General features: G+C 45.5%; 1 protein-coding gene and 1 non-coding gene across 10 annotated transcripts in view; both read right to left on the reverse strand.

The window, feature by feature from the left end:
* Nucleotides 1-26469, reverse strand: part of LOC106595585 (zinc finger protein basonuclin-2) — a 232447-nt gene that overhangs the window by 116643 nt on the left and 89335 nt on the right. For 3 of the 9 annotated variants that reach the window (XR_006769556.1, XR_006769555.1, XM_045716494.1), the window contains exons 1-3: nt 21222-21546; nt 19790-20173; nt 15963-16031 (exon numbers count right to left, since the gene is read on the reverse strand). Coding sequence is in view for 7 of the 9 variants with exons in the window: in XM_045716494.1 (XP_045572450.1) it covers nt 15963-16031; nt 19790-20173; nt 21222-21224 (456 nt within the window). In the remaining 2 variants the exon portion in view is untranslated. Of the gene's footprint in view, nt 1-15962; nt 16032-19789; nt 20174-21221; nt 21565-26469 lie in introns of those variants that run through there. The other 6 variants (XM_045716495.1, XM_045716496.1, XM_045716497.1 and 3 more) reach the window with 5 other exon arrangements.
* On the reverse strand, nt 25878-25954 carry trnae-uuc (transfer RNA glutamic acid (anticodon UUC)). The gene has a single exon. It is a non-coding gene; the product is annotated as a tRNA-Glu (tRNA).

Below are 26469 nucleotides of genomic sequence, written 5' to 3' on the forward strand. Positions count from 1 at the left end.
AGGGACAGTAATGTGTTCATTTCTACCTCTATCTCTCCGTACACAGGCATGATCCATCTGTGTCAGACGTCTGACTTCCTACATTCATCATCCACAGAAAAGACAGAGAGAGAAAGAGAGAGCGAGAGAAAGAGAGAGAAAAGAGAGAGGGGTGGGACCAGTCTAGAAAGAGATATAACCAGTAAGACCAGTGCCCTTTCTCTCTACTCCCTACAGCCTGTCCACTCAGTCACAGTGCTCCCTCCATCCCTTCTCTCCATCCCTCCCTCCGATCCCCTCTCCATAGATCCCCAGGTCGGGGTGATCCGTCAGGGCCTGACAGGGCACTAAGTAGTGGAGCCCCAGCGCCCTGCAGTCATCACTATATCTACCCACAGATAGGGCTCCCGTCGTGGGGTTCATCTACCTGCCTCTCTCCTGGGGCTGGGTGGAGGTGGAGGTGGATGGGCCTATCGATGACCAAGTACTGGATTAGTTCCTCTTCACTATAACTCTGTATAGATGTACAGTATCCACTTCAGTTTGTCAAAGGCTGTAATAACAGTACATACTGTAGCATAGGGCCACTGAATCCCACCACTAACACCAAGTTATCTCTTTACTGTCACCACCACAACATCCCCCAAAAGGTCCTCAGTCCACCGCCTAGCAGGGTTAGTGGTAATGTCTTTTCACTCCACCACCGTCCTCTATTGTGTGGCTCATTTGTTCATGTGTGAGTGTTGTGTGTGGTGACCTTTGTAGAGGGGACAAAAGCCCTGCCTGGGGGCCATTGAGAGGCACGGACCAGAATGCCGGCCCATGGTAAAGCCTTGTGCCTGTTTGCCAGCGGGCTGTGAAAGCCTGTCTGTCATGCTTCTATTGTTCCCAGTGAGCCTCTGGAGGGTCTGAGGGGCAGAGCTGAGGGCCTCACGCCTCCGCATGTCAGACAGGAGAACGGAGCTTTGAGAGAGGTGTGTGTGTGTGTGTGTGTGTGTGTGTGTGTGTGTGTGTGTGTGTGTGTGTGTGTGTGTGTGTGTGTGTGTGTGTGTGTAGGGTTTGAGTAGTGTGTGTGTGTGTGTGGGGGGGGGGGGTCAAAACTCAATCATTGTTACCCCCCTCTGTTGTCTTACAATGGCCAATGAATTACCAGGAAGTATTTCAGTTGTTCTGTCTAAATATGTTCTGACAAAGTACCTGAACCCTTGTATCAGTGGCATCTGTGTGTGTCTTTCTGCAGATCTATACACATGTGCATGTTTGAGTCAACACGTGTGTGTGTGTGTCTCTCTGTCAGTAGCAGCAGGCACTGAAAACACACGGGAGAATGATCCATACTCACTCTTCATTCAATTTCACAACATTGCCGCCATCACACACACACACACACACACACACACACACACACACACACACACACACACACACACACACACACACACACACACACACACACACGACTCCTGTCTATAGGCCAGCTTAATGAGAAAGTGAGAGAGTGAAAGAGTGTGAGTGAGAGAGTGTGAGTGAGTGAGTGAGTGAGTGAGTGAGTGAGTGAGTGAGTGAGTGAGTGAGTGAGTGAGTGAGTGAGTGAGTGAGTGAGTGAGTGAGTGAGTGAGTGAGTGAGTGAGTGAGTGAGTGAGTGAGTGAGTGAGTGAGTGAGTGAGTGAGTGAGTGAGTGAGTGAGTGAGTGAGTGCGAGCGTGAGAGCGTGAGAGCGGGAGAGGAGGGGGAGATAGAGAGACATACAGTGCCAGTTGCAAATTTAAAGAGTGCAGCCTGCAGCCCCTAAGACAGATAATGTAGCCATTAAGACTAAGTGTCTGTCTATTAGATCAGGTAGGTAAGGAGGTGGACATTTACCATCAGTGGACTGGCCTCACAAACAACTCTCCTTCCATGTCAGCTCATGTCTATAAGGCCTGGCTGAACACACATCTCTCCTTCCATGTCAGCTCATGTCTATAAGGCCTGGCTGAACACACATCTCTCCTTCCATGTCAGCTCATGTCTATGAGGCCTGGCTGAACACACAACTCTCCTTCCATGTCAGCTCATGTCTATGAGGCCTGGCTGAACACACAACTCTCCTTCCATGTCAGCTCATGTCTATAAGGCCTCACAAACAACTCTCCTTCCATGTCAGCTCATGTCTATGAGGTCTGGCCTCACAAACAACTCTCCTTCCATGTCAGCTCATGTCTATAAGGCCTGGCCTCACAAACAACTCTCCTTCCATGTCAGCTCATGTCTATGAGGCCTGGCCTCACAAACAACTCTCCTTCCATGTCAGCTCATGTCTATAAGGACTGGCCTCACAAACAACTCTCCTTCCATGTCAGCTCATGTCTATAAGGACTGGCCTCACAAACAACTCTCCTTCCATGTCAGCTCATCTCTATGAGGCCTGGCCTCACAAACAACTCTCCTTCCATGTCAGCTCATCTCTATGAGGCCTGGCTGAACACACAACTGTACCTAATGGAATGTCATACAATATGCTGTGCCAAGAGGGTGCAAAGCCGTCACCAAGGCAAAGGGTGGCTACTTTGAAGAATCTCAAATATAAAATATATTTTGATTTGTTTAACACTTTTTTGGTTACTACATGATTCCATATATTTTATTTCATACAATGTAGAAAATAGTAAAGAAAAACCCTGGAATGAGTAGGTGTGTCCACACTTTTGACTGGTACTGTACATGTTGAAAATGATGATTAATAAAACAATTTCAAGTCAGATTTGTCAACAATAAATCTTTAGCTTACTGGCACATTTTCTTTATCAATGGCAAACTTAATATTTGTAATATTTTCAAGTGTCAATAATTGTTTTAGTTTCTGACTGAATGAATTGTTCTCAATACAAGCTCCTTCAGAACACGCAGAGGAAGAGGACTAAATTCAACCTGTCCTATGAGAATGTACCAACCAACTGTCCCATATAGCAACACCAACAAGCTTCTGTCCTCTCTCTCCTCTCTTCTGTCCTCTCTCTCTCCTCTATTCTGTCCTCTCTTCTGTCCTCTCTCTCCTCTCTTCTGTCCTCTCTCTCCTCTCTTCTGTCCTCTCTCTCCTCTCTTCTGTCCTCTCTCTCTCCTCTCTTCTGTCCTCTCTTCTGTCCTCAGTCTCCTTTATTCTGTCCTCTCTCTCCTCTCTTCTGTCCTCTCTCTCTCCTCTCTTCTGTCCTCTCTTCTGTCCTCAGTCTCCTTTATTCTGTCCTCTCTCTCCTCTCTCCTCTCTCCTGTCCTCTCTTCTCTCTCTGTCCTCTACTTCCTCCCCTCTCCTCCCTAATGTAAACCTCCCATTCTTATCACTGCAGTACAGTTAATCCTTCCCCTCCTCCCTCCCTCCCTCCTTCCGTCCCCCTCTCCATCCCTCTCTCCTGGTCCCCAGGGGTGAGAGGGGAATGGGAGGGGGGCACATTTGCCACTTGTCTGTGACACATAATACGCCGGGGCCTTCAGGCAATCAACTTTGACTTGACATGTATTTGCTCATCTCAGAAACCCTTCCCCTCCCCTCCTCCCCCTCAGTGCCCTCACTGATGGGAAACTGAAGGGGGTTGGGGGGAGGGAGGGAGGGATGGAGAGGAGGAGTGGAGCCTAAATTAACACTTGACATTCAATACGGGCAGGCCTTTAATTGGCCGGGGCCTTCCTGAGAAAGCAATTTTCTATTCCCCAAACTGGCCCTGCTGTACCGCTGCCGTGCTGGAGCGGGAGTGTCGTCTGCTGTGGGCATGCCTGTGTGTCTGTGTGTGTGTGTGTGTGTGTGTGTGTGTGTGTGTGTGTGTGTGTGTGTGTGTGTGTGTGTGTGTGTGTGTGTGTGTGTGTGTGTATACACCCGGCCCTCTGGTCCCTTCCCTTGCTCTAATGAGGGCGTATGAATTAGCGCTACGTGACAGGATTTGAAGCAGTGGTGGCCCCCACCCTCCTCCTCCCCTCTCCTCCCATCTCCATCCCCCGTTCTTTTTCTTCCACCAGTGACAGGCGTCTGGTGGCTGCAATAAAATGCCAGGAGCTACCTCGGGGCTCTTTCCTTGATGCGTGCTCACACTGCATTACACGACACACACACACACACACACACACACACACACACACACACACACACACACACACACACACACACACACACACACTTCCCGGCGGATGGAGTTACGGCTGATGCTATTACTCCCTTGCAAGCTGAGAGGTGTTAGTCTTCTCTTAACAGATCTGACAGCATTTAACAACATGGCCGACCATTTCTAATCACCTCTGTGACTTCAAACCTATTATCAATTGATCTCAGCATCTGATAGGGTTATATCCCCTCCTTTCTCTGAATCATACAGGAAGTGTAGTGTCATTTCACGCGTGCTGTAATTACCGGTGCCACCGACGACTCGAAATCTCTCAAATCGCTACCACGTTATGGGATTATTTTCTGATCGTGTCATATTTGGGGGCTATGGCGGTGGGGCGGAGGATCGATGAGGCGCAAAGACTCGCCGGATGTAACCTACGACCCGGGGTGACACGAGTTTAAAGCTGTAAATTTACGAGGTTAGCGGATAGATGGGAAAACGGCCATAAATCTTATTGATAAATGTATTGGTGTCAAAGCTCCTCCCTGTACAAAGCAAGATCAACAAGCTGCAGTGTGAAGGCATCTTCATGATAAACAAAAAGCTTTATATTTATAATGTTCAGAGGGGAAACATGTCTAATGGATTATGTGTCATAAAATATTCAATGTTTTTTGGAGTTCCACACATCATGTATACGGACAGGGTTCCAACAAAGCACTTACCACTGTGTGTTTCCCGACAATAGGAACGGTGGGCCACGCCATTTAAATGAAAACATCAACAGAGAAAATGTGAGTGTGAGTATCCATTACAAACTAAGGACACACACACAGGAAACACACACACACACGGCTCCAGAGTGCTTGATGCGGGCACACACACACACACACACACACACACACACACACACACACACACACACACACACACACACACACACACACACACACACACACACACACACACACACACACACACACACACACACACACACACACACAACATCACTCCAGCTCACACACAGCTCCATTTTTGCTTGTTACCGGACTTTTCACTTTGTCCCTTTGTGTAAGAAGGAAAACAGCCTCTTTAGCTGAGTGGTGTGAAACAGCCGGGGGGTTGGGAGGGTGGGGTGGGGGGGGGGTTACGAGGGGCCAAGAGGTCACACACTCAGAGCCGCGACCTCTCACCTCTGCCTAGTTGCCCGGGATACGCCAGCTAGTTCATTTGAAGTCCATCACACGGAGCAAACAAGATCATTTGTGACTTGATTGGCATTATGGATTGAGAAAGGCAGAGTGTAATGGTGCTCCATAACTGATGATGCTGTAGGAAAAGGTTCCATAAAGGAGCAGCTTTAAAGTGGAATTCAGTGTCGGTGCAGGTCTCTCATGCACCTTTCTCCTTAGCTAGGAAAATGTCAAACGTACCCTCCCTGTGTGTGTGTGTGTGTGTGTGTGTGTGTGTGTGTGTGTGTGTGTGTGTGTGTGTGTGTGTGTGTGTGTGTGCGTGCGTGCGTGCGTGCGTGCGTGCGTAGGTATGGTTCCACTCAGTGACAGCACGAACAGCCTCTCCCACACCAGCCCACATACTGTCTGCAACGTGCGCACACACACACACACACACACACACACACACACACACACACACACACACACACACACACACACACACACACACACACACACACACACACACACACACACACACACACACACCACCCAGTGTTGCAGCTGGCCTTAAAAACACACGTTCTAAGATGGTGAAACAGCTGTGTTTAACAGTGGCCATTAAATGCTATTAATCTAACAACACAAACATCTATAGGAACAGGGAGAGAGGGTAAACAAGCACATGTTGCCCCAACACTTCCCTGATGGAAGACGCTAGTTAGCCTGTTTAATCCCCTTTCAAGGTGGGACTTCCTGATTTCTTTGTGCATAAAAATGTTTACACCGTTATGTGAGAACTATGACTGCTGATGGGCGAGGTGATGTTTTACCTGAAGTATTAACACAAATTAAGGCATTCTGTGTGTGTGTGTGTGTGTACGTGTACGTGCGTGTGTGTGTGTGCAAGCGTGTGTGTGTGTGTGCATGCGTCTGTGTGTGTCTGTGTGTGTGTATGTGCATGCGTGTGTGTGCATGCGTGTGTGTGCATGTGTGTGTGTGCGTGCGTGTGCGTGCGTGTGCGTGCGTGTGTAAGAGAGTGATGCTTTAAGTCTAAAATGCTGTTGGCCATGAGCCCAACCTCCCCAGTACCACTCCTCTCCTCTCTCCAGATCCTCCCTACAATCCTCCCCACAATCCTCCCCACAATCCTCCCCACAATCCTCCCTACAATCCTCCCTACAATCCTCCCTACAATCCTCCCTACAATCCTCCCCACAATCCTCCCCACAATCCTCCCTACAATCCTCCCCACAATCCTCCCCACAATCCTCCCTACAATCCTCCCCACAATCCTCCCCACAATCCTCCCCACGTCTCCAACCGTCACACAGCAGGCTACAGCAGCAGAGGGGGAGAGATGGATAGACACACACAGAAAGATAGAGGAGGGGAACAAACAAGGAAGAAGAAGAGAGGGGGAAGGCTTATGAAGAAAGACGGGAAAGAAAGGAGAGGAAGTTGTCTGGTCGTCCAGACCTCAGCTGTAGTCTGCCCCACATCACCTAGGCTACAGTATGTCTTGTCAAAGTAGACACAGAGCACAATCATTATTCAAAAGAACAAATTGCCCTGTCGTTTTTCTCTCTATACAATACTTTGGTAATGACATGTTTGGTCCAAACAGGGAGCCGTAGAGGTTTGGTTTTGATTAGAGCAACAACGTTCTAGCACATCCCAAGTGCTATGACACATTAACAGGAGCTCACACACACACACACACACACACACACACACACACACACACACACACACACACACACACACACACACACACACACACACACAGTGAGTGTCGCATTATCAGGGGGGAAAAGTCAGTCGACCTCCGAGCACCGCAGAAAAAGTCAAATTACCATCATTATCTACTACCTTAAATAGCCAGAGATAATAACGGGCCACCGGCAATAATAATAGTAGAAATTCTTCCTCGGCATTATGTGAAATAACAGGGACCGAATTAGCCGTCGCGCTAACTGAAAAATGAAAGGGTTGTGTTCCTTGAGAGGTAAACGTGAGTGTTTTTTCCTTTGTTGTCTGCGTTGAAAGGACAAATTGGCTGTTGGTATAGAGAAAGGGTCCTTAGACCTGGCTGCTGGTAAAAATAGTAGGCCGTCAACCTGCCTGTGGCACTGGCACAGTTCCAACGCAAACAAAAAAAAACAAGTCAGGAGGAATAACAGGATGGGCCCCCGGTGAAAGTATGTATGCACAAGTTCATGTCTCTTAGTGTGGGTCAACGGTGTGTCACATTCCTCCTCGTTCAGGGACAATACCAGACCAAATACACAAGTCATGTCTACAGATGTAAGTGCCAAATATCTCTGAATAAACTTTCGTGGAAGGAAAGTAATATTATGCACGTATGAGTGCGTGTATTTTTTGTGTGTCCATGTTGCACTCAACATGGACATGGTGGACATGGTGGACATGGTGGCGCTGTGTGTCGGTGGCACTGCCCAGGTCACAGTGGCTACATCGGTTACCTCCCAGGTCTTGAACATCTTCTGCTCCCTCTGCCCCTTGGACCCCCTCAGATCCGCAGGCCTGGCGACAGCTGCTTCATTCCGGCCTTGTCAGCACCTGAGCTGTGTGTGTGTGTGTGTGTGTGTGTGTGTGTGTGTGTGTGTGTGTGTGTGTGTGTGTGTGTGTGTGTGTGTGTGTGTGTGTGTGTGTGTGTGTGTGTGTGTGTGTGTGTGTGTGTGTGTGTGTGTGTGTGTGTGTGTGTGTGTGTGCACGACTCTGTGTGTGTGTGTGTGTGTGTGTGTGTGTGTGTGTGTGTGTGTGTGTGTGTGTGTGTGTGTGTGTGTGTATATATATATATATGTGTGTGTGTGTGTGTGTGTGTGTGTGTCGGGGGCCACGGTGCTAATGTCCCCTCATTAGGCAGGCTGTGGGGTGGTGACATCCTGAGCAACACTATTCAAACAGCCACTTCCCCTCGTTCCCCTTCGCTCCGCACCGACCGACGACTTCCCCCCGCCGCAGGAAACTAAGGCAGGCCAAAGAAAAATAAAGACCCTCACTCTGAAAAGGAGAAAAGGGAGAGAGAGAGAAAGGAGAGAAATACCCCCACCTTTTCGTGTATTTGAATAGGCAGCGCCATCCAAGATTGGGGTGATTATGGGCCATGCTTGAAAAATATGCCGAAATAGAGATTTGTCAAAAAAGCCTTTTAGTACGATCTGAATCGCATCAGCGCAACTCAAACATACTGTATCAAACTGTAGCTCGGCATAAAATCCAACTGTCCTTTATCTAGTTAATATATTTCTATTTCTAATATACTGCATTTCTATGGTTCAGAGCTCTAGACTCAATAAAACACCTGCCAGTTAGATGTCTCCGGCCAAATTCTTTACAGATCATAGGGACTACATATGGCCTCTGTAACTACAGTATCTTCTACACTATGCACATCTACAATATTCACCATCATCATTACATAGCGGATATAGAAGAGAAGAATTGTATTTTTCCAGAAGGAACATGCAACGTCAAATTTCAGATAAAAGACTGAATAATCGTTATTTCCATGTTATTAGACGATGCCCGTCGCCTCAGCGTTGTGTGTAATGAGCATGTCTTAATCATGTTATTACATTGCTATAAGACTGTAAAACGAGTTGAATAACCTTGTTACCATATGGTTTCCTGCTGTGTGGTAGTTGTTGCTGTAAGCCCAGCACTGACAGGGCCATAGGCCACACACACATCAATACACAGGGATTAGCTAGCAACACACTGGCAGCTAACATTATCGTTGTTTACCACACACCAAGACTAAATAAACCATTTGATAGACAAACACACAATGGCCAATAAACAACTCAGAAATCCACTAGCACCTTCAGGAATATAACAGAATAGAATCCAGCTTGATCATTCTATTGTCGATTTAAATTCTCTCCGGAGATCATAATAAGCAAAACATTCGAACGTTTTTTTTCCCAAAACCAGGAAAGACACAATTTAATGTTGAACTGGACACTAGAGTTTGTGTACAACATAAGGTGAAAACAAACAAGCTGCTAGCCAGTTTCTGAATATCCTGTATTTGGTATTTATAATAGTTTTAACAGGCAGACGGACAGCTCTGTTTCAGAGTGTGTAACACAGTGGGGTGTGAGGAGTGTGTGAGAGGTCTGGGTGCGGTACACACACACACACGCACGCACGCACACTCACACAGGCACACACACTCTCAGGGCCTGTAGGAGGTAGGAGGGGGTCCATGGGAAAAGGCTGGTGGAGGACTCAGCTACCGTTCACCACTCATCTCCCTGATAAGACACAAGCAGATGGCCCTGCATTGCTGCCGTTCCTGAACACACACACACTCACACACAGACTCCGTACGCATACACTGCTGTCGTAGCAACGACCCCAACACAGTACGTTCACAAAGAAAACACTATTAGAAGACACTCTGTCTCTCTCCAACCCACTCCAGTCATCCATCCATCCATCTATCCCTTCATCCAAACACCAGAGATATCATGCATCTCCTTGGGACCGAAAGGGGACAGATCACCCTGACCCCGTGAGTGATCCTGACCCCGTGAGTGATCCTGACCCCGTGAGTGATCCTGACCCCGTGAGTGATCCTCACGTCCCATATTGATCAGTAGCTGCAGCGGGAGACAGGAGACGACGGGGTGAACGAATGTACACAACACCAGTGTTCCAGTGTTACAGCGCCGCAGACAGATGACGCACACATTGTTTCAGTCTGAGGCATGCTTCATGTCAAAGCTCTGCGTCTCATGCAAGGCTGAGTATCAAATCCAAATGAGATCACATGCTGCGACTTGGCTGGAAAACTCTGGGTGATGTTTTTAATGTCCATCCCATAACCCCTCGAACTCAGGGAAGACTTAGTTAGTTAGGCTTTGTAATTTTCATCAGATCATTGTAAATACAAATTACTATACGAATGATTCATCTCTACGGTTCTAACCTGGTAATGCAGTAAAAATATCTGAGTTTGATTCATGCATTTTCATCAAACAAGAGATCGACGTTTTAAAATATGAAGAATGTCTCTCGATAGTAGGAAGATAATTCACTAGAAATTGACGATGTGACAAAACAGAATATCTTAGAGATTGAAACACACTGTGTGTGTTAGTCTGCAACACAATGAGAACATTGAAGGATCTCCAGGGCATTTTAATATTCCATGTCTTCCTCGCAAAAATAAGAGAGATTGAGGGAATTTAAATCATGAATATTAAAATATACAGTTGAAACAGAAACTACTACAAACTACACTGACAAATGTTTATTAAATGGCATAACCGCAGCAAATTAAATAACCAAATTAATTCATATTCTGATTAAAAGAAAAAAGGGGGCCCTAAATTAAATGTCCACAGCGTGAATTATTTTTAACCTGCGAGTAGAAAAAAGTTCAAAGCAAAAATAGGTTTGGACGTCATATCTTCATGCCTGACGCTTAGATAAATACGTGGTGGTCGTAGAATGAATGGCACCTTGTGCGTCTTCCCTCTCCTAAACTCTCCTAAACTCTACATGCCATCTAAACCACAAACTTGCGCGCGCAGACACACACACGGTAGACGTACAAGTGGTCCACATCCACCTTACACACACACACACACACACACACACACACACACACACACACACACACACATCTTTGGTCTTCTCTCCTCCTCTCACCTCAGAGTCTACCACGTCTCTGCTCTCGTCCAGAAATAACAGGACCATACTGGAGGAAAAACCGAGGCGCGGTAACTGACGTGGTTAAACACACCCCTACACCTTCTCCACTTTTACACTATACACACTCTCACTGACACTCCCAACAAGCCAATCTAACAACACCAATGGAGAGAGAGAGAAAAAGAAAGCGAGAGAGAGAGAGAGAGAGAGAGAGAGAGAGAGAGAGAGAGAGAGAGAGAGAGACCGCTACCTTAGAGCAGAGTCTACTAGCCCCCCCCATCATCCCAGACCCTAATTATCCAGATCCCACAGTGTAATTAACAGTGGTTGAACCCCTCTAGGGGGTGACAGCCGAAAGAGAAGGCCAGCAGGGACCCCGCCTGTAGTGTCTGTAGTGTTTTCATTGGCACCGTCCTCTCTGGGCTGGAGACTGTAGAGAGGGATCTTACCTAGAGCTAATGAAGCCTGGAGGCTACTTTCTTTCTGACCTCTTCCTCGTTTCTCCTCTGTTCCCGAGCCCTGGTCCTTCCGTAACCCCGTTTCTCCTCACTCTGCCCAGAAGGACCAGGGCTCGGGAACAGAGGAGAAACGAGGAAGAGGTCAGAAAGAAAGTAGCCTCCAGGCTTCATTAGCTCTAGGTAAGATCCCTCTCTCCGGTCTCCAGCCCAAAGAGGACGGTGCCAATGAAAACACTACAGAGCTACAGTCCATCCAAACCTGATAAGGACCGACCACACAGTAACACCCAGCCACTCAGCACCACTTCCACCACTCAGCTACGATACACTCACTCACTCATTGTGACTGGGTAGGCATTGCCTTGGACTGGGCCATTTCCTCTGTCCCTTTGAAAACAGTGACCCTGTAACTGGGACTTCCTGTGTTACACCCAAAGCGGTCCCCCTCCTTTGGGCCAATGACGCAGTGTCCCCTTCCTCTATGGCCACTTCCCCGGTGACAGGACTACCTTACTAATCTAGTGTACTAAGGGGGAGGGAGAGAGGGTGGACCCCAGGGCTTAGGGGCTGGTATTAGTGCTGAGAGAGAGAGAGAGAGAGAGAGAGAGAGAGAGAGAGAGAGAGAGAGAGAGAGAGAGAGAGAGAGAGAGAGAGAGAGAGAGAGAGACACAGAGAGAGAGATAGAGAGAAACAAAGAGAGAAAGAGAGAGAGCGCGAGAGAGAGGGAGCCATAGAAAGAGAGAAGTGGCATGGCGTTTCCTCCACATATCCTCTTTCACCTCTCGTCTCCTCCAGCCAAGGCCAGCCAAGACCCGCACACACATCAGCTCGCACCCGCACACACATGGTGCCAGAGACAGAGCCAGCCCTGAACAGAGAGAGAAAAACGGCACTCTTTCCCTCACATACTCACTGGTACTACAGGTACCTGAACATATGCAAAAGATAAGAAGGGAAAACACCTCATACACATGATGGTATCTGTGGTCATGCAGCCCATCAGAGATGCAGAGTACGGTGTAGTCACACAACCCTCAGGAATAAAAGACACAGAAAATATTCTAGTATCAGACACGCAGGCAGAAACACACACATGCAACAGGCCTCGGCAGAGGAAGGAAAACAGCCCGTTAAACACAGCCAGCACACAGGCAATATATCCTCTGAGGGGAAAACACAGCACGACACTCTCTCCTAGAAAATTAGCCCACTTTCTCTCTCGCTCTCGTTTATAAAAAAAACGCAAAAACACACTAACATATTCTTGCATGCAACAGCACAGCGATGAACTGAATGGGGGGAAAAACACCCCTCCCTCAGAAATACTTACACACACACACACACACACACACACACACACACACACACCGAGCGTGAAGCAGCCGTAAGTGTAGCAGTATGTTAATAGGTGAATTAAGGCCCCTCTGATCTACACTGAAGACGATGACATTAAGTCCATTATTGACTCAGACAAAACTAACTAGGAGATGTTCTGCTATTCATCTAATATGATGTCTGCCATGCCTTTAGGGAGAAATATGACTATAGCAGGGTTTACATTCTGATACATACAGCCTATAGCAGGGTTTACATTCAGATACATACAGCCTTTAGCAGGGTTTACATTCAGATACATACAGCCTATAGCAGGGTTTACATTCAGATACATACAGCCTATAGCAGGGTTTACATTCAGATACATACAGCCTATAGCAGGGTTTACATTCAGATACATACAGCCTATAGCAGGGTTTACATTCAGATACATACAGCCTGAAGCAGGGTTTACATTCTGATACATACAGCCTATAGCAGGGTTTACATTCAGATTCATACAGCCTTTAGCAGGGTTTACATTCAGATACATACAGCCTATAGCAGGGTTTACATTCAGATACATACAGCCTATAGCAGGGTTTACATTCAGATTCATACAGCCTATAGCAGGGTTTACATTCAGATTCATACAGCCTTTAGCAGGGTTTACATTCAGATTCATACAGCCTATAGCAGGGTTTACATTCAGATACATACAGCCTATAGCAGGGCAGGTGTCATAGCCTACACTCCACAAATGCAGATTTCAGTTGATGGGGTAAAACTACATGAAATAACAAAATGGTTGCACATGTACATATGTTATATTGCCAGGTCGCAATTGTAAATGAGAACTTGTTCTCAACTTGCCTACCTGGTTAAATAAAGGTGAAATAAATAAATATAAATATTTATCTTACATTAGAAAATATAGAACCACTTGAAAATGATAGATATACAGATTATACAGGTAGATATGTGTATAACTGAAATGACAGCAAGGAGAGATTGTGTGGTATAGAAATGGAGAGGTATTGGTTGAAGAGAATAGAGCAGATGTAATCGATAGTTAGGTAATGACCTCACTGTAAAGCAGTCCATCTAAGGCGTCAATGTATTGACATGAACCAGACAGACAGACAGACAGACAGACAGACAGACAGACAGACAGACAGACAGACAGACAGACAGACAGACAGACAGACAGACAGACAGACAGACAGACAGACAGACAGACAGACAGACAGACAGACAGACAGACAGACAGACAGACAGACAGATGATGCCTGCCCTGCTATATCTCCTGACTGCAGTCTCAACCACCGTACTCTACACACAGTCCTCTCTGCACACATCTTCTGAACATACACCCTTCTTACAACTCATGTTTGAAATGCATGTGATATTATTGCATTGTCTGATTTGCTTTTGCATCGTGTATATTTTCTTAATTGAAATATGTGTAGTTAATTTTGCTTGAGTGCAGGACATGCAGAGTAAATCCACTACAATGTTTAAATCTCACCAACATGAAACATATATTTATATAAGCCTACAGTAATCCTAGTTCAGAGAAAATGATAACGCATGAATTTAAAGATGTTTAAACTCTTAGAACTGCGAATTATTCACAAAGTGGTTAGGGGAAATAAATACAATAGAACTATTACAGAGTTCTGCTAGAATCCTCTGCTATAGACCATGAGTTCTGCTAGAATCCTCTGCTATAGACCATGAGTTCTGCTAGAATCCTCTGCTATAAGCCATGAGTTCTGCTAGAATCCTCTGCTATAGGCCATGAGTTCTGCTAGAATCCTCTGCTATAGGCCATGAGTTCTGCTAGAATCCTCTGCTATAGGCCATGAGTTCTGCTAGAATCCTCTGCTATAGACCATGAGTTCTGCTAGAATCCTCTGCTATAGACCATGAGTTCTGCTAGAATCCTCTGCTATAGGCCATGAGTTCTGCTAGAATCCTCTGCTATAGACCATGAGTTCTGCTAGAATCCTCTGCTATAGACCATGAGTTCTGCTAGAATCCTCTGCTATAGGCCATGAGTTCTGCTAGAATCCTCTGCTATAGACCATGAGTTCTGCTAGAATCCTCTGCTATAGACCATGAGTTCTGCTAGAATCCTCTGCTATAGGCCATGAGTTCTGCTAGAATCCTCTGCTATAGACCATGAGTTCTGCTAGAATCCTCTGCTATAGGCCATGAGTTCTGCTAGAATCCTGTGCTATAGACCATGAGTTCTGCTAGAATCCTCTGCTATAGGCCATGAGTTCTGCTAGAATCCTCTGCTATAGGCCATGAGTTCTGCTAGAATCCTCTGCTAGAATCCTCTGCTATAGGCCATGAGTTCTGCTAGAATCCTCTGCTATAGGCCATGAGTTCTGCTAGAATCCTCTGCTATAGGCCATGAGTTCTGCTAGAATCCTCTGCTATAGACCATGAGTTCTGCTAGAATCCTCTGCTATAGGCCATGAGTTCTGCTAGAATCCTCTGCTATAGACCATGAGTTCTGCTAGAATCCTCTGCTATAGACCATGAGTTCTGCTAGAATCCTCTGCTATAGGCCATGAGTTCTGCTAGAATCCTCTGCTATAGACCATGAGTTCTGCTAGAATCCTCTGCTATAGACCATGAGTTCTGCTAGAATCCTCTGCTATAGGCCATGAGTTCTGCTAGAATCCTCTGCTATAGACCATGAGTTCTGCTAGAATCCTCTGCTATAGGCCATGAGTTCTGCTAGAATCCTGTGCTATAGACCATGAGTTCTGCTAGAATCCTCTGCTATAGGCCATGAGTTCTGCTAGAATCCTCTGCTATAGGCCATGAGTTCTGCTAGAATCCTCTGCTAGAATCCTCTGCTATAGGCCATGAGTTCTGCTAGAATCCTCTGCTATAGGCCATGCACCTGGCATTTCAAACATGTAATAACACTCAACAATAATAACAGTAATAAAGTATAATGGCAAATTTAGAAAATTGCTGAACTGGTTTAATAAAAAAAATACAATAATACAGTATTAGTATTATTATTATTATTATTATTATAATACCATTGTGTTCATGCTTGGCCCATTATTAACATATATTAGGTATAATAATAACCTATATAATTACTTTAGTTTATATTTTCCACTAACATTTCTGATGTGTTAATCCACCTATTGCTTGTATTGGGATCAAATACCGCTGCATGCCTGCATCTCAGATGCTGTAACTATACTGAGAAGATAGGAGAAACATGTCAAGCTATAGAAGCGACTGTACCTCGTCCGTAAGGTCTCGGCCCATAGTCGACCTGTCGCACTTCAGAGGAAGCCGTGTTACAGCACCCGCCTTGCAGAAGAGAAGGGAAGAATTTAGAAGGACGAGCTAATTAAGAGCAGAGATTTAGATTGAAAACATACCCTGACGCTGTAAGTGCTACCGGCCCTATTTCTTCAACATTTTCTCGGGATCTTCCTTCGTCTGACTGGCATTAGACCCTCACAGAAGAGGTGCACCGCGGCAACATTTTACGAGCCCTAAGTAATCCTTGAGTTGTTCCACACCCCTCAGCTTTTGAAGCTCAAGGGGAAATAAAATGACATGGCTTAATGTTGGTTTATTGAGGGGGAATTAGCCTACTAGTGATGGACCAATTAGAGGCGCAGTGATATCACTTAACTGCGGACTGTTTAACTTGCAAAGGTCGATATTAATATCCATGCATGTACCCAAAACAAAGTACTCAATTACGACGTCAAAATATTATTACACCGTAGTGCTTTGGAAGGCTTAAAAATATAATTTAACATAATTTATGGGGAGTTTACATAACGAAATATGATAATAATTTCCCTGCAGATTATACATAAAATGATCCGCACATTCCTAAATATAAAGAAAGCAGGTGCAATCATTTCCCAATTTGTTGAGTCTATTTAATTGATTTAACTCGTGTATCTGCTTTTGCAGATAATTTAATATAAGGTTATGTTTATAAATCCTCTTATCATCAATAGACAAAAATAAAAACCAAAAGCCAAGCGATAGGCAATAGAGAGGGGGTAGGCCTATATTCCATTTTATTAGGGTATACGCGTAATCTTCGTTGTAATTCTTAATAATTTACTTCAATTACAAGCATTATAACGGTTGGATTTGCATAGAATGTATTCGACCATGAAAGGATGGCAGCCAAGGAAAAAACTGAGAATCCAAAAATGAAATTATTCTTACTAAAAGTCTAGAGAAACGATGCGAAACATGCCAGGCCTTTCCCAATCTTTTTTTTTTTTTGCCATTCATGGTTTCTGCATTTTCGATTTCGTTTCTTATACTTATGTTTAAAAGGTAGCATGATTGAAAAAGACATATGATATCTAAACAAAATGAAAACCATGTCTCTCTCTGTTGGCTTGTCTCTATTTGTACTCATGCAAAAGGGAATGTATGCATTTAATTGACATGCACTTCCTATTTTGATTTGATTGCATCGAATTAGCACATTACTCGTCGTACAAATACACTTCTAATATGAGAAGCAGGTTTTGACATAGTGTGACGTTGAGGTTGCAAATCTTATAAATTAAATATATCAAAAAAACAACATATCCAACTAGGTTAAATTATTGTTTTTACAATTCATTCTATGGTAATTTAGATAAATGTTTTGGTTTATTTTTAGGTGACATTCCTTGGCAATATAATTGCACACCTGCTGTAAATTGTGTTTGAACATATGCGTGCTATTCTAGAATTGAAAATAAGAATTGAAAAAAGAAAATGTAATCATACAGGAACACGTAATTATTGCATGTTCCCTAATGACTTGTATAGGTAGGCGACATTGCAGTGAATGCATAAATTCAGAGGATATCAAATGGCTTGAGAGGGGATTCTTCGCTGCAAAACCACAACCAACACCCGTAAACAACATGCCCTCACTCACATCAACACATACTGCTCCTGCTTTGCGTCTCAATCGATTGCATTGAAATAATTTGCCCTAACACCGATAAAATGCACCCATGACTCATGTCACTTAGCTGATCTTTAAAGGGAGGAGGATTTGAAACACGAGCCCCCATAACACTCATTTCTCCCAATACCCCAAGGCGCGCGCGGCTCGGCAAACACAAAGTCATTATCGGTTAGATTCCAATAAGGCAGTCTGTCAAGGTGAGGCTTCTTTGGAGAATTTTTGTCATGCCTACTAAACATGGAAAGATGCCTTCTAAGTGGTGCGAGGGAGGAGAAATAACAACGAGTCCCACAGCTGATTATATTGACACAGCGGCGCGCATTTGTAAAAAGGGGGATTGCGAAACGTGAGTCCCAGCAGATGCTGGATGCTCCTCGGTGTCTGAGCGCGGGGCCCATCCACCTGCACGCAGATGCCGCGTGAGGTCGAATGAGCGCGAGCCAGGACCATCCTCGTGCGATATGGTTCCGTTATTCCAACGACATGTCAATAGCTTTGCAGTAGTTTATATTAATAATACACACAGCTCAAAACATATGTTGAAAGTGAGGATGCATCATGCGTGTCCAATATGGTGTGCAGATGTGCATGGGGGAAAAAAGTGCAGCCACTGACAATTCTCCACACATTTAGAGAAAGGTAAAATAAAGGGAATCATGTGTGAATAATTTCACTGAATAAGAGCAAACAATTTCACACATTTCGGTGAGAGAACACAGTCATGGAGATATTGGCAACATTGTTTAAATCACTCAAAACAAAGCGTATTTCTTTTGAATTGCTTTAAGTAATTGCTCAATTAAAAAAAAAAATATTCATATGCACAACATCCGTGATAAAAGTAGTAGAAAAGACTGTGATTCATAAAATAACCACTAATACGTTTATTTTCAAACTCGAAACAGCAGAGACTGGCGATTGCACAAGGTCTGCCTGCCGCGGCCTTCGCATGCGTAACAGCGTGTGTATGGTACGGAGACACACACACAGGTTCCACTATGATTAATTACCAACTAACGACCCTCCTTTACAACTCCCCCTCTCTCTTTCTACTCCTTTACCTCAACGCACTGTACATCACCAAGGAAACCACCTAACGCCCCCACAGCCACACTCCCTTTAAAAACTAGAACGCCGAGATATTTTATTCTTCTCAAAAAAGCCAAAGTCATAAAACACACGACTGTGAACAGGAACGATAACGGACGCTAGTTGTCGGAGGAAATGTAAACTTCCCTCAGTTAAAGGTATCCGTTATCGCTCTTCCAGGCTCTGGCTATTCACGCACGGCTGCCTGTCTCTAGCCCGTGTTCGAGGCTTCCTGAGCGGACCACATGTAGTCAATTAGCCCGACCCAGAGGGCGACTCTTCCACAGTCTTTATCAGCGCGGGGTTACACAAACACTACAATTGCTGCTTTTGAACTATATTGCACAGACAAATTAGGAGGAGTGGGGTGAGCGCAACCGTAACCAAACGAGGCAACGGACAATCAGGTGAAATAACGCATGGCTTCTTATGTTTCTTCTCTTTCTGTAAACATTAAAATGTATGCTGTCTTTTATAGGAACTAATATGCAATTCAATTACAACATTTGATCATTATTTCAGGAAAAGAGTGCAGTACACAATGTCAGGTGTATATACACTCACAAGCACACACACTCTCTCACACACCAGACCCAAACTGCACAGGATTACTAGTTGACCAAATAGCCCCCCAAAAAATGGCAAGGCAAATAAAACAAAAAAATGAAGACTGAAAAATGCAAAAATGAGTGAATAATCATGTCAACACACATAATATTAACTCTTTCAAAAACAAAACAGTATCCCACACACACTCACACACCCCCTCTCCCTCTCTCCCACCCACACACACACACACACACACACACACACACACACACACACACACACACACACACACACACACACACACACACACACCACCAGCAGCACCTACCACAACACCTAAACACACACCAAGTGTCAAAAAAAGGCCGGGAGGTATTTATACCTCAAATAAACACACAGACAGGACACATCAAAACTAAGAAATAGACGGATCACCATGAAAACTAAGAGACAGAAAAACAGATGGTTGAATGAAGGGGAGGGGACTCACCTGCTGGGACATTCTGAAGAGGAGGTTGCTCTGGTCAGTGCTCTGTTGCTGCCATGTCCCCATGAAGCCAGGCTCAGCACTGGGAGGTCTGGTGCTGAACTGCATGGAGGACCTCCCCTCTGCTCCCTTAGCGCTGCGGCTAACTGTGCTAACACCTACGGCACCACTGGAGCCACCGCTACTGCTACTGCTGGAGACGGCTGTGGGGCTAGCGCTGTTGTTGTGGAGCTGGTTGGAGGTGATGCTGCTGGTAGAGGTGGTAGTCGGGGTGTTGGCGGTGCCGCTCAGGGTGGACTCTGGTGCCCTCTCGCTTTCCGGGTCTCTGGGCGCCTGGCTGCTTCTCTCCTCGCTGCTGCCTCTCACATCCAACCCTGCCTCCTCGGACTAGAGAAAGAGGGAGGGGGGAGAGAGGAGGGAGGACGGGAGGAGAGATTGGGATAAAAAAAAGTCAGTGAAGGTGGGTTTGGGATTTTGGGGGTTGGGCTGTCGTTTTTTTCCCCCTCTTCTTTTTGAACAGAGGGAGCTTCTAGAGGAGAGGGAGTGTGAGAGGGTTTCTCCTGGCGGCCGGTCGCTGAGGAGTGTGTGCAGAGTTAATTCTGGAGGAGAGAGCGGTGCATTTCCTCAGGGTCTTCTAGTGGGAGAGGAAGAGAGGGCAGGATGAGCAGAATGCTGAAGGTAAGGAGGGAGGAGGAGAGGTGGAGACGAGGGTGGGGGTGAAAGTGAGGGAGGAGGGAGAGAAGAAAGGAGGGATAGAGGAGATGATGTGGAAGGAGGGGTCTCTCTTTTTTTTGTCAGCGGCCCTCTTGCCTTTAACCATCTGTCAGTCATTTGTATGGGCTGTCCTCAGAACGAGCACACACACACACACACACACACACACACACACACACACACACACACACACACACACACACACACACACACACACACACACACACACACACACACACACACACAGTTACACATATAAATACTGCACATTCAACCAGAAATCACTTGCAAAACAAAGTCACCCATGCATAACCTGGAAACTCTTACCCGCTCATTCTCAAGCCGGGAACACACACACTCAAACTCACTTATATACATACACACACAAAGTAGGTTAACTGTAAAAAATAAAACAGATTTTGTAAAAAATTGAATAAAATAAATGTCACTCTTGGCAACAAAAAACCTTCTTACTATAATCTAATCTAAAGTAAAAATATGCCCATGCAGAAATAACCAGAAATAACAAATGACAACACAATTACACTCAAATAGAATGCAGAATGAAATCAATGAAATGCACCCAGCTTCCAAAATCAACAAGAACCAAAAAAACTAATCATTTGCAAAATATTGCAAACATGATAAAAAAATAGTTCCATGCATCTCTGTATAAAAACATTCAACCTAACCATCAAAATAATACATTAACTTCTCTTACCATCAAATCTCTCTATCCCAACGTAGACATTAGGTGTGAAAGTGTGACAGCAGCAATCCACCCCTCCCTGCCTGCTTCTCTCTTCCTCTTTCTTCTTCTCTCTCCCTCTCTCTCTTTACTAGTGCTGCCTGTCCCTTCTCCCTCCGTCTCTCTGTAACTCCTCCGCGCTCCACAGCAGCAGCTGTGTGTCTGGATGCCTGAGAGTGTGTGAGCGTGTGTGTGTTTGCATGTGAGAGGAGCGAGTGTGTGAGGACCAGCGCAGGCTCAACTGAGTCAACTGCGCCGCTCCTTTTGGAGACGCTCAATGACATCGCGCTTACGCTCCCACACACACACACACACACACTCCTCCCCTCGCTACTGAGGGGAGCTGGGGAGCGAGCTTCGCTGGAGAAGCCGTTTGCGCTTCGAGCGGCCAGCGCATCTCAGAGCATCCAGTCCTCCTTTGGGACCTCCACCGCTCACCGCAACACACACACGCATGCACACACACGCACTTGCACACTCCTTATGCTGTCTAATACAACATATTTAGCTCTTAATATTTTTGGGTAAAAGCTGTTTTTTTTGTTAGTTATACATAAGCCAAATAGTCTGCTTTATCAATTTTTTCATACATAACACTCACAGTATTCTTTCTGATAAAAAAATACATAAATTGTGATCAAGAGTTATTTGGTGATATGAGAACACAAAAATGCGCAGACGACACGGCATCACTGGAGCCTTTGTCTGTTTTATCCCAATCTCTATAAGACTAATGGAACTAAGGAGGCAGCCACACACACACACACACACACACACACACACACACACACACACACACACACACACACACACACACACACACACACACACACACACACACACACACACACACACAGGGAAACCCCGTGTGGATGCTTTCAGATTTTAATTAAGGAAAAAAATGAGGAAGAGGCTCCATTTGAGCCAAATTGGTCCCCACAGCAGCACAGCCCCACAAAGGTATGGGAATACAAAGAGAGCAGGAGAGAGAGAGAGATAGAGAGAGAGAGAGAGGGAGAGAGAGAGAGAGAGAGAGGAGAGAGAGAGACTGGAAGAGAGAGAGAGCTATAGAGAGACAGAGAGAGAGAGGAGAGAGAGACTGAAAGAGAGAGAGAGCGAGAGAAAGAGAGACTGGAAGAGAGAGAACTATAGAGAGACAGAGAGAGAGAGGAGAGAGAGACTGAAAGAGAGAGAGAGAGCGAGAGAAAGAGAGACTGAAAGAGAGAGAGAACTATAGAGAGACAGAGAGAGAGAGAGAGAGAGAGAGAGGGGGAGAGAGAGAAAGAGACTGAAAGAGAGAGAGCGCTATAGAGAGAGAGAGAGACTGAAAGAGAGAGAGCGCTATAGAGAGAGAGAGCGACAGAGATTTAGAGAGAGAGAGGAGAGAGAGCACTATAGAGACAGACGGAGAGACAGAGAGAGAGAGAGAGAGCTCTATAAAGAGACAGAGAGAGAGAGAGAGAGCTCTATAAAGAGACAGAGAGAGAGAAAACAGAAAAAAATAAAGAGAATGCTCTCTACTTCTAAATCACTAGAACAATGCAGTGACATTTCCCCCCTCTATTACCGCTCCTATCTTCCTCTCTACCTCCTTTTATCATTCCCTCCATCATCAGAGAAAAAAAGGACATACTGTGATCCCCGGACCGCGGTGGCGAGGGAGATGTCACTGTGATCTTTGAGAAGCGAGGGATAAAGAGAGAGGAAGAGAAAGAGAATTAACTCCTCTCCTCCGTTAAATTAAATGGCTTCTGATGTATAAAGCCACTTCGGATTTTGTGGCAAATTGTAGGAGACGGCGGCTGCCTGTCTGTCGGTTAAAAGCCTCTGTGCAGTGCTAATGACGGCACTGGGCTAACCTTTACAGGAGATTAGCACTGTAGCATTTACCTCCAATTGGTACAATGGAGAATTTTGGAGCAGACGACGAGGAGGGGGAAGAGGGAGACAAAATTGTTACAGGAACTTAAAATACCTCTTTTTGTCTTTCACCTTTATTTGGATTATTGTATCTTTCTCTTTCTCGCTCTCCCTCATGTTCTCACTTTTCTCTTTCCCTCTTTCTTTCCATCCCTCTCTCTCTCCTTCCCCCTCCCGTTCCCTCTCTCTTGCTCCCCCCTCTCTTTCTTCCACTCTCCCTCTCTGTCTGCGTTTAGTCTTTAAGCATAAACGCGTGGTGGCCTCTACAAAAGCCACAGGCAGTCTGAGCGGCGTGGTAAAGGGAGTAGGTGTTCCCTTTCCATTAGTGTGTCATGCTCTGCTTTTAACCACACTGTGAAAAGGTAACGCACACATGGCAGGAGCATCACGCTAATTACATTAAGTGACAATTCAATGGCCGACGCTCCTTTCTACTCTCCATACACATCTCTCACTCGGTCTTTCTCTCTCTCATTCACACACACACACTCATATACACACACACACACACACACACACACACACACACACACACACACACACACACACACACACACACACACACACACACACACACACACACACACACACACACACACACACACACACACACACACACACATAACCACACACACAGGCGCACACACACACATCCCCCTCTCTCTGTAAATGTGCTGGTCTCTTAGTTTTTCGAGTGGCACTCAGTGTTTCAAGTCAACCTGGTGGCTCAGCTCCTGATCTGGACTGTTAATGGCTGTTATTTGTGGGAGGATGGAGAGGAGTCTGCCAATATCCCTCACGCTGTCTTTCTCTCTCTCTCTTTACTGCCCACTCTCCATCCTTCTCTCTTGTAATGGCAGTGGCCATGGAGGAAATAGAGCCAGAGAAGAGAGGGAAAGAGAAAAGAGAGGAAGAGAGGGGGAGAGAGAGAGAAAAGGAGGAGAGAGAAGAGAGAGAGAGAAAAGAGAGAGAAAAGGAGAGAGACAGCTATAGAGAGACAGAGGGAGGGAGAGAGAGAGAGCGAAAGAGAAAAAAACAGAAAAAAGAGGGAGAGAAATAAGGAAGGAGAGAGAAAAGAGAAAGAAGGGTAAACGCAGAGGCAGAAGAGTATCACACGTCAGTAATAGAGTCCTTTATTAAAAGTATTATTCTGCAGGACTTGAGATTCCCATGGGACCCGGGGGCCATGTCCAAGCCCATATAATTAACCAGAGGCTCAGCTACAGATCAATTACCAGACAAGCAAGTGATAGTCAAATCAATGGAAGATCATCAGGCTCCTTATTAGTGTTGCAACTCATTAGAATAAAAGTGAAGAGAGAGAGAGGGAGGGAGAGGTGGCACTGCAGTGACTAGGGGGAGGGAGGGTGTGCGTGATGTGGACGCGGTGGGGGGGGCTGAGGGGTAGTGTGTGTGTGCGCGCGCGCATCTATACATGAGAGAGACAGAGACAGAGAGACAGACAGAGAAAGAGAGAGCGAGAGAAAGACAGAGAGAGAGAGAGAGACAGAAAGAGAGAGAGACAGAGATAGACAGAGAGAGAGAGACGGAAAGAGAGAGAGAGAAAGACAGAGAGTGAGGGACAGAAAGAGAGAGAGAGAGAGAGAGAGAGAGAGAGACAGAGACAGAGAGCGAGACAGAGACAGAGAGAGAGACAGAGAGAGAGAGAGAGAGAGCAGAGAGAGAGAGACAGAGAGAAAGAGACAGAGAGAGAGAGAGAGAGACAGAGACAGAGAGACAGAGAGACAGAGAGAGAGAGAGAGGTGTCAGTATTCATCTGTGTGTTGAGCTAGTGTGTAGTTATTCACTTAGATCTGTGTTGTGATAGTCCACTGGTGTGTTGTAGTGGTTCTCTTCCCCTCTCTCCCGGTGGGGACAGACTTCCTGAGCAGCACTATATGACAGGGTACAGTTCATTTCATAGATGGGCTGCATCCACTCAGGCTTGCAGAGATCAATAAGAGTCTGTGCATGAGGTTACTCCCCTGCCATAGCATCCCACACCCAAGTGACCACACTCTCAGTCTATTCTGAAACGTTGAGTCTTAGCGAAAGGCAGTTGGACAGCTGTCAGCTGTCTTTCTACACTAGACTGACTTACAGAATGTCCACAAACGTTACAAATAGAGCAAAGCTGAGCTATATTCATTTGTTCATTCATGGATGTCTTAATTCATTCATTTATTAATTAATTGAATTAATGAATGAAATTGTTCACTCACTCCAACATGACTGAACATGACAGTTAAGATCTCCCGTCAGCCCGTCAGCAGCCTCTCTATTCCACCAGACCATGAATGGTGCTGGGTGACGACATCCTCCCCTGGGTCATTTGCACATCGCAGGAGGTCATGACTGGACAGGAAATGGTTCCAACCTTGACCTCTGACCTGTCCCAGATGGTACCTGTGCGCTCGGCCCAGAGGGGGGCACTGTGTACCCCTTCTGTCACATGGCCTCTATTGTTTTATGATGGGATATTACACTATTTACACTTCAGAAATCTAGATTTTTATAGATGTATTTTGTTAGGTTCATTGATTTGATAGTTGTGTAGAGTAATACAAAAAAAAAAACTTATGAGTGAGTTGGACTTTTTTTCCCTAAAAACTGAAGACTGTAAAACATTTACATTTGAGTCATTTAGCAGATGCTCTTATCCAGAGCGACTTATCCAGAGCAGCATACATTTTCATACCTTATTTGTCCTGGTCCCCCGTGGGAATCGAACCCACAACCCTGGCGTTGAAAGTGCCATGCTCTACCAACTGAGCCAATACAGGGCCACTAAAGGTACTTCACTGTCGATTATAATGATTTGCTCATCAAATGCAACATTCTAACTAATAATATTTCAAAGATAAAGATCGAAAGAGAGATGCTATTCTACGGCCTTCCTTCCTGCCCTGCCTTCCCCTCAGGGTTGCTAAACACCATAATAACTCCACCACTCCACTGCTCTCCTCACCACACCACCTAGACCTCTCTCTCCCACTGCTCTGTCTGTCTGTTAACCCAGTTCAATAACTAAATGGGACAAATTGTCCAAGTAGGGGTACAAGACAGTCTGTATCCAGTCCTGGAGGCCTCTCTCAAAATTAGGGGTGTTAAAACAATCATTGGAGGAGCCAATTTCCCCAAGCTCTTACAGTGGTGCTGAGTAGGCCTCTCTTCATTTTCTGACGGAGCGAGGGAACCTGTTAAAGTAAACAACAGAAGGGAAAAAGAGAGGGAGAGAGAGCGGGGCGGGAAGTGATGAGGTGCTCCAAAAGTCACAATTATTAAATGACGATGTTTGCTG

This window comes from Salmo salar, chromosome ssa04, assembly GCF_905237065.1.
Source record: "Salmo salar chromosome ssa04, Ssal_v3.1, whole genome shotgun sequence".
In the NCBI taxonomy this organism is placed as follows: domain Eukaryota; kingdom Metazoa; phylum Chordata; class Actinopteri; order Salmoniformes; family Salmonidae; genus Salmo; species Salmo salar.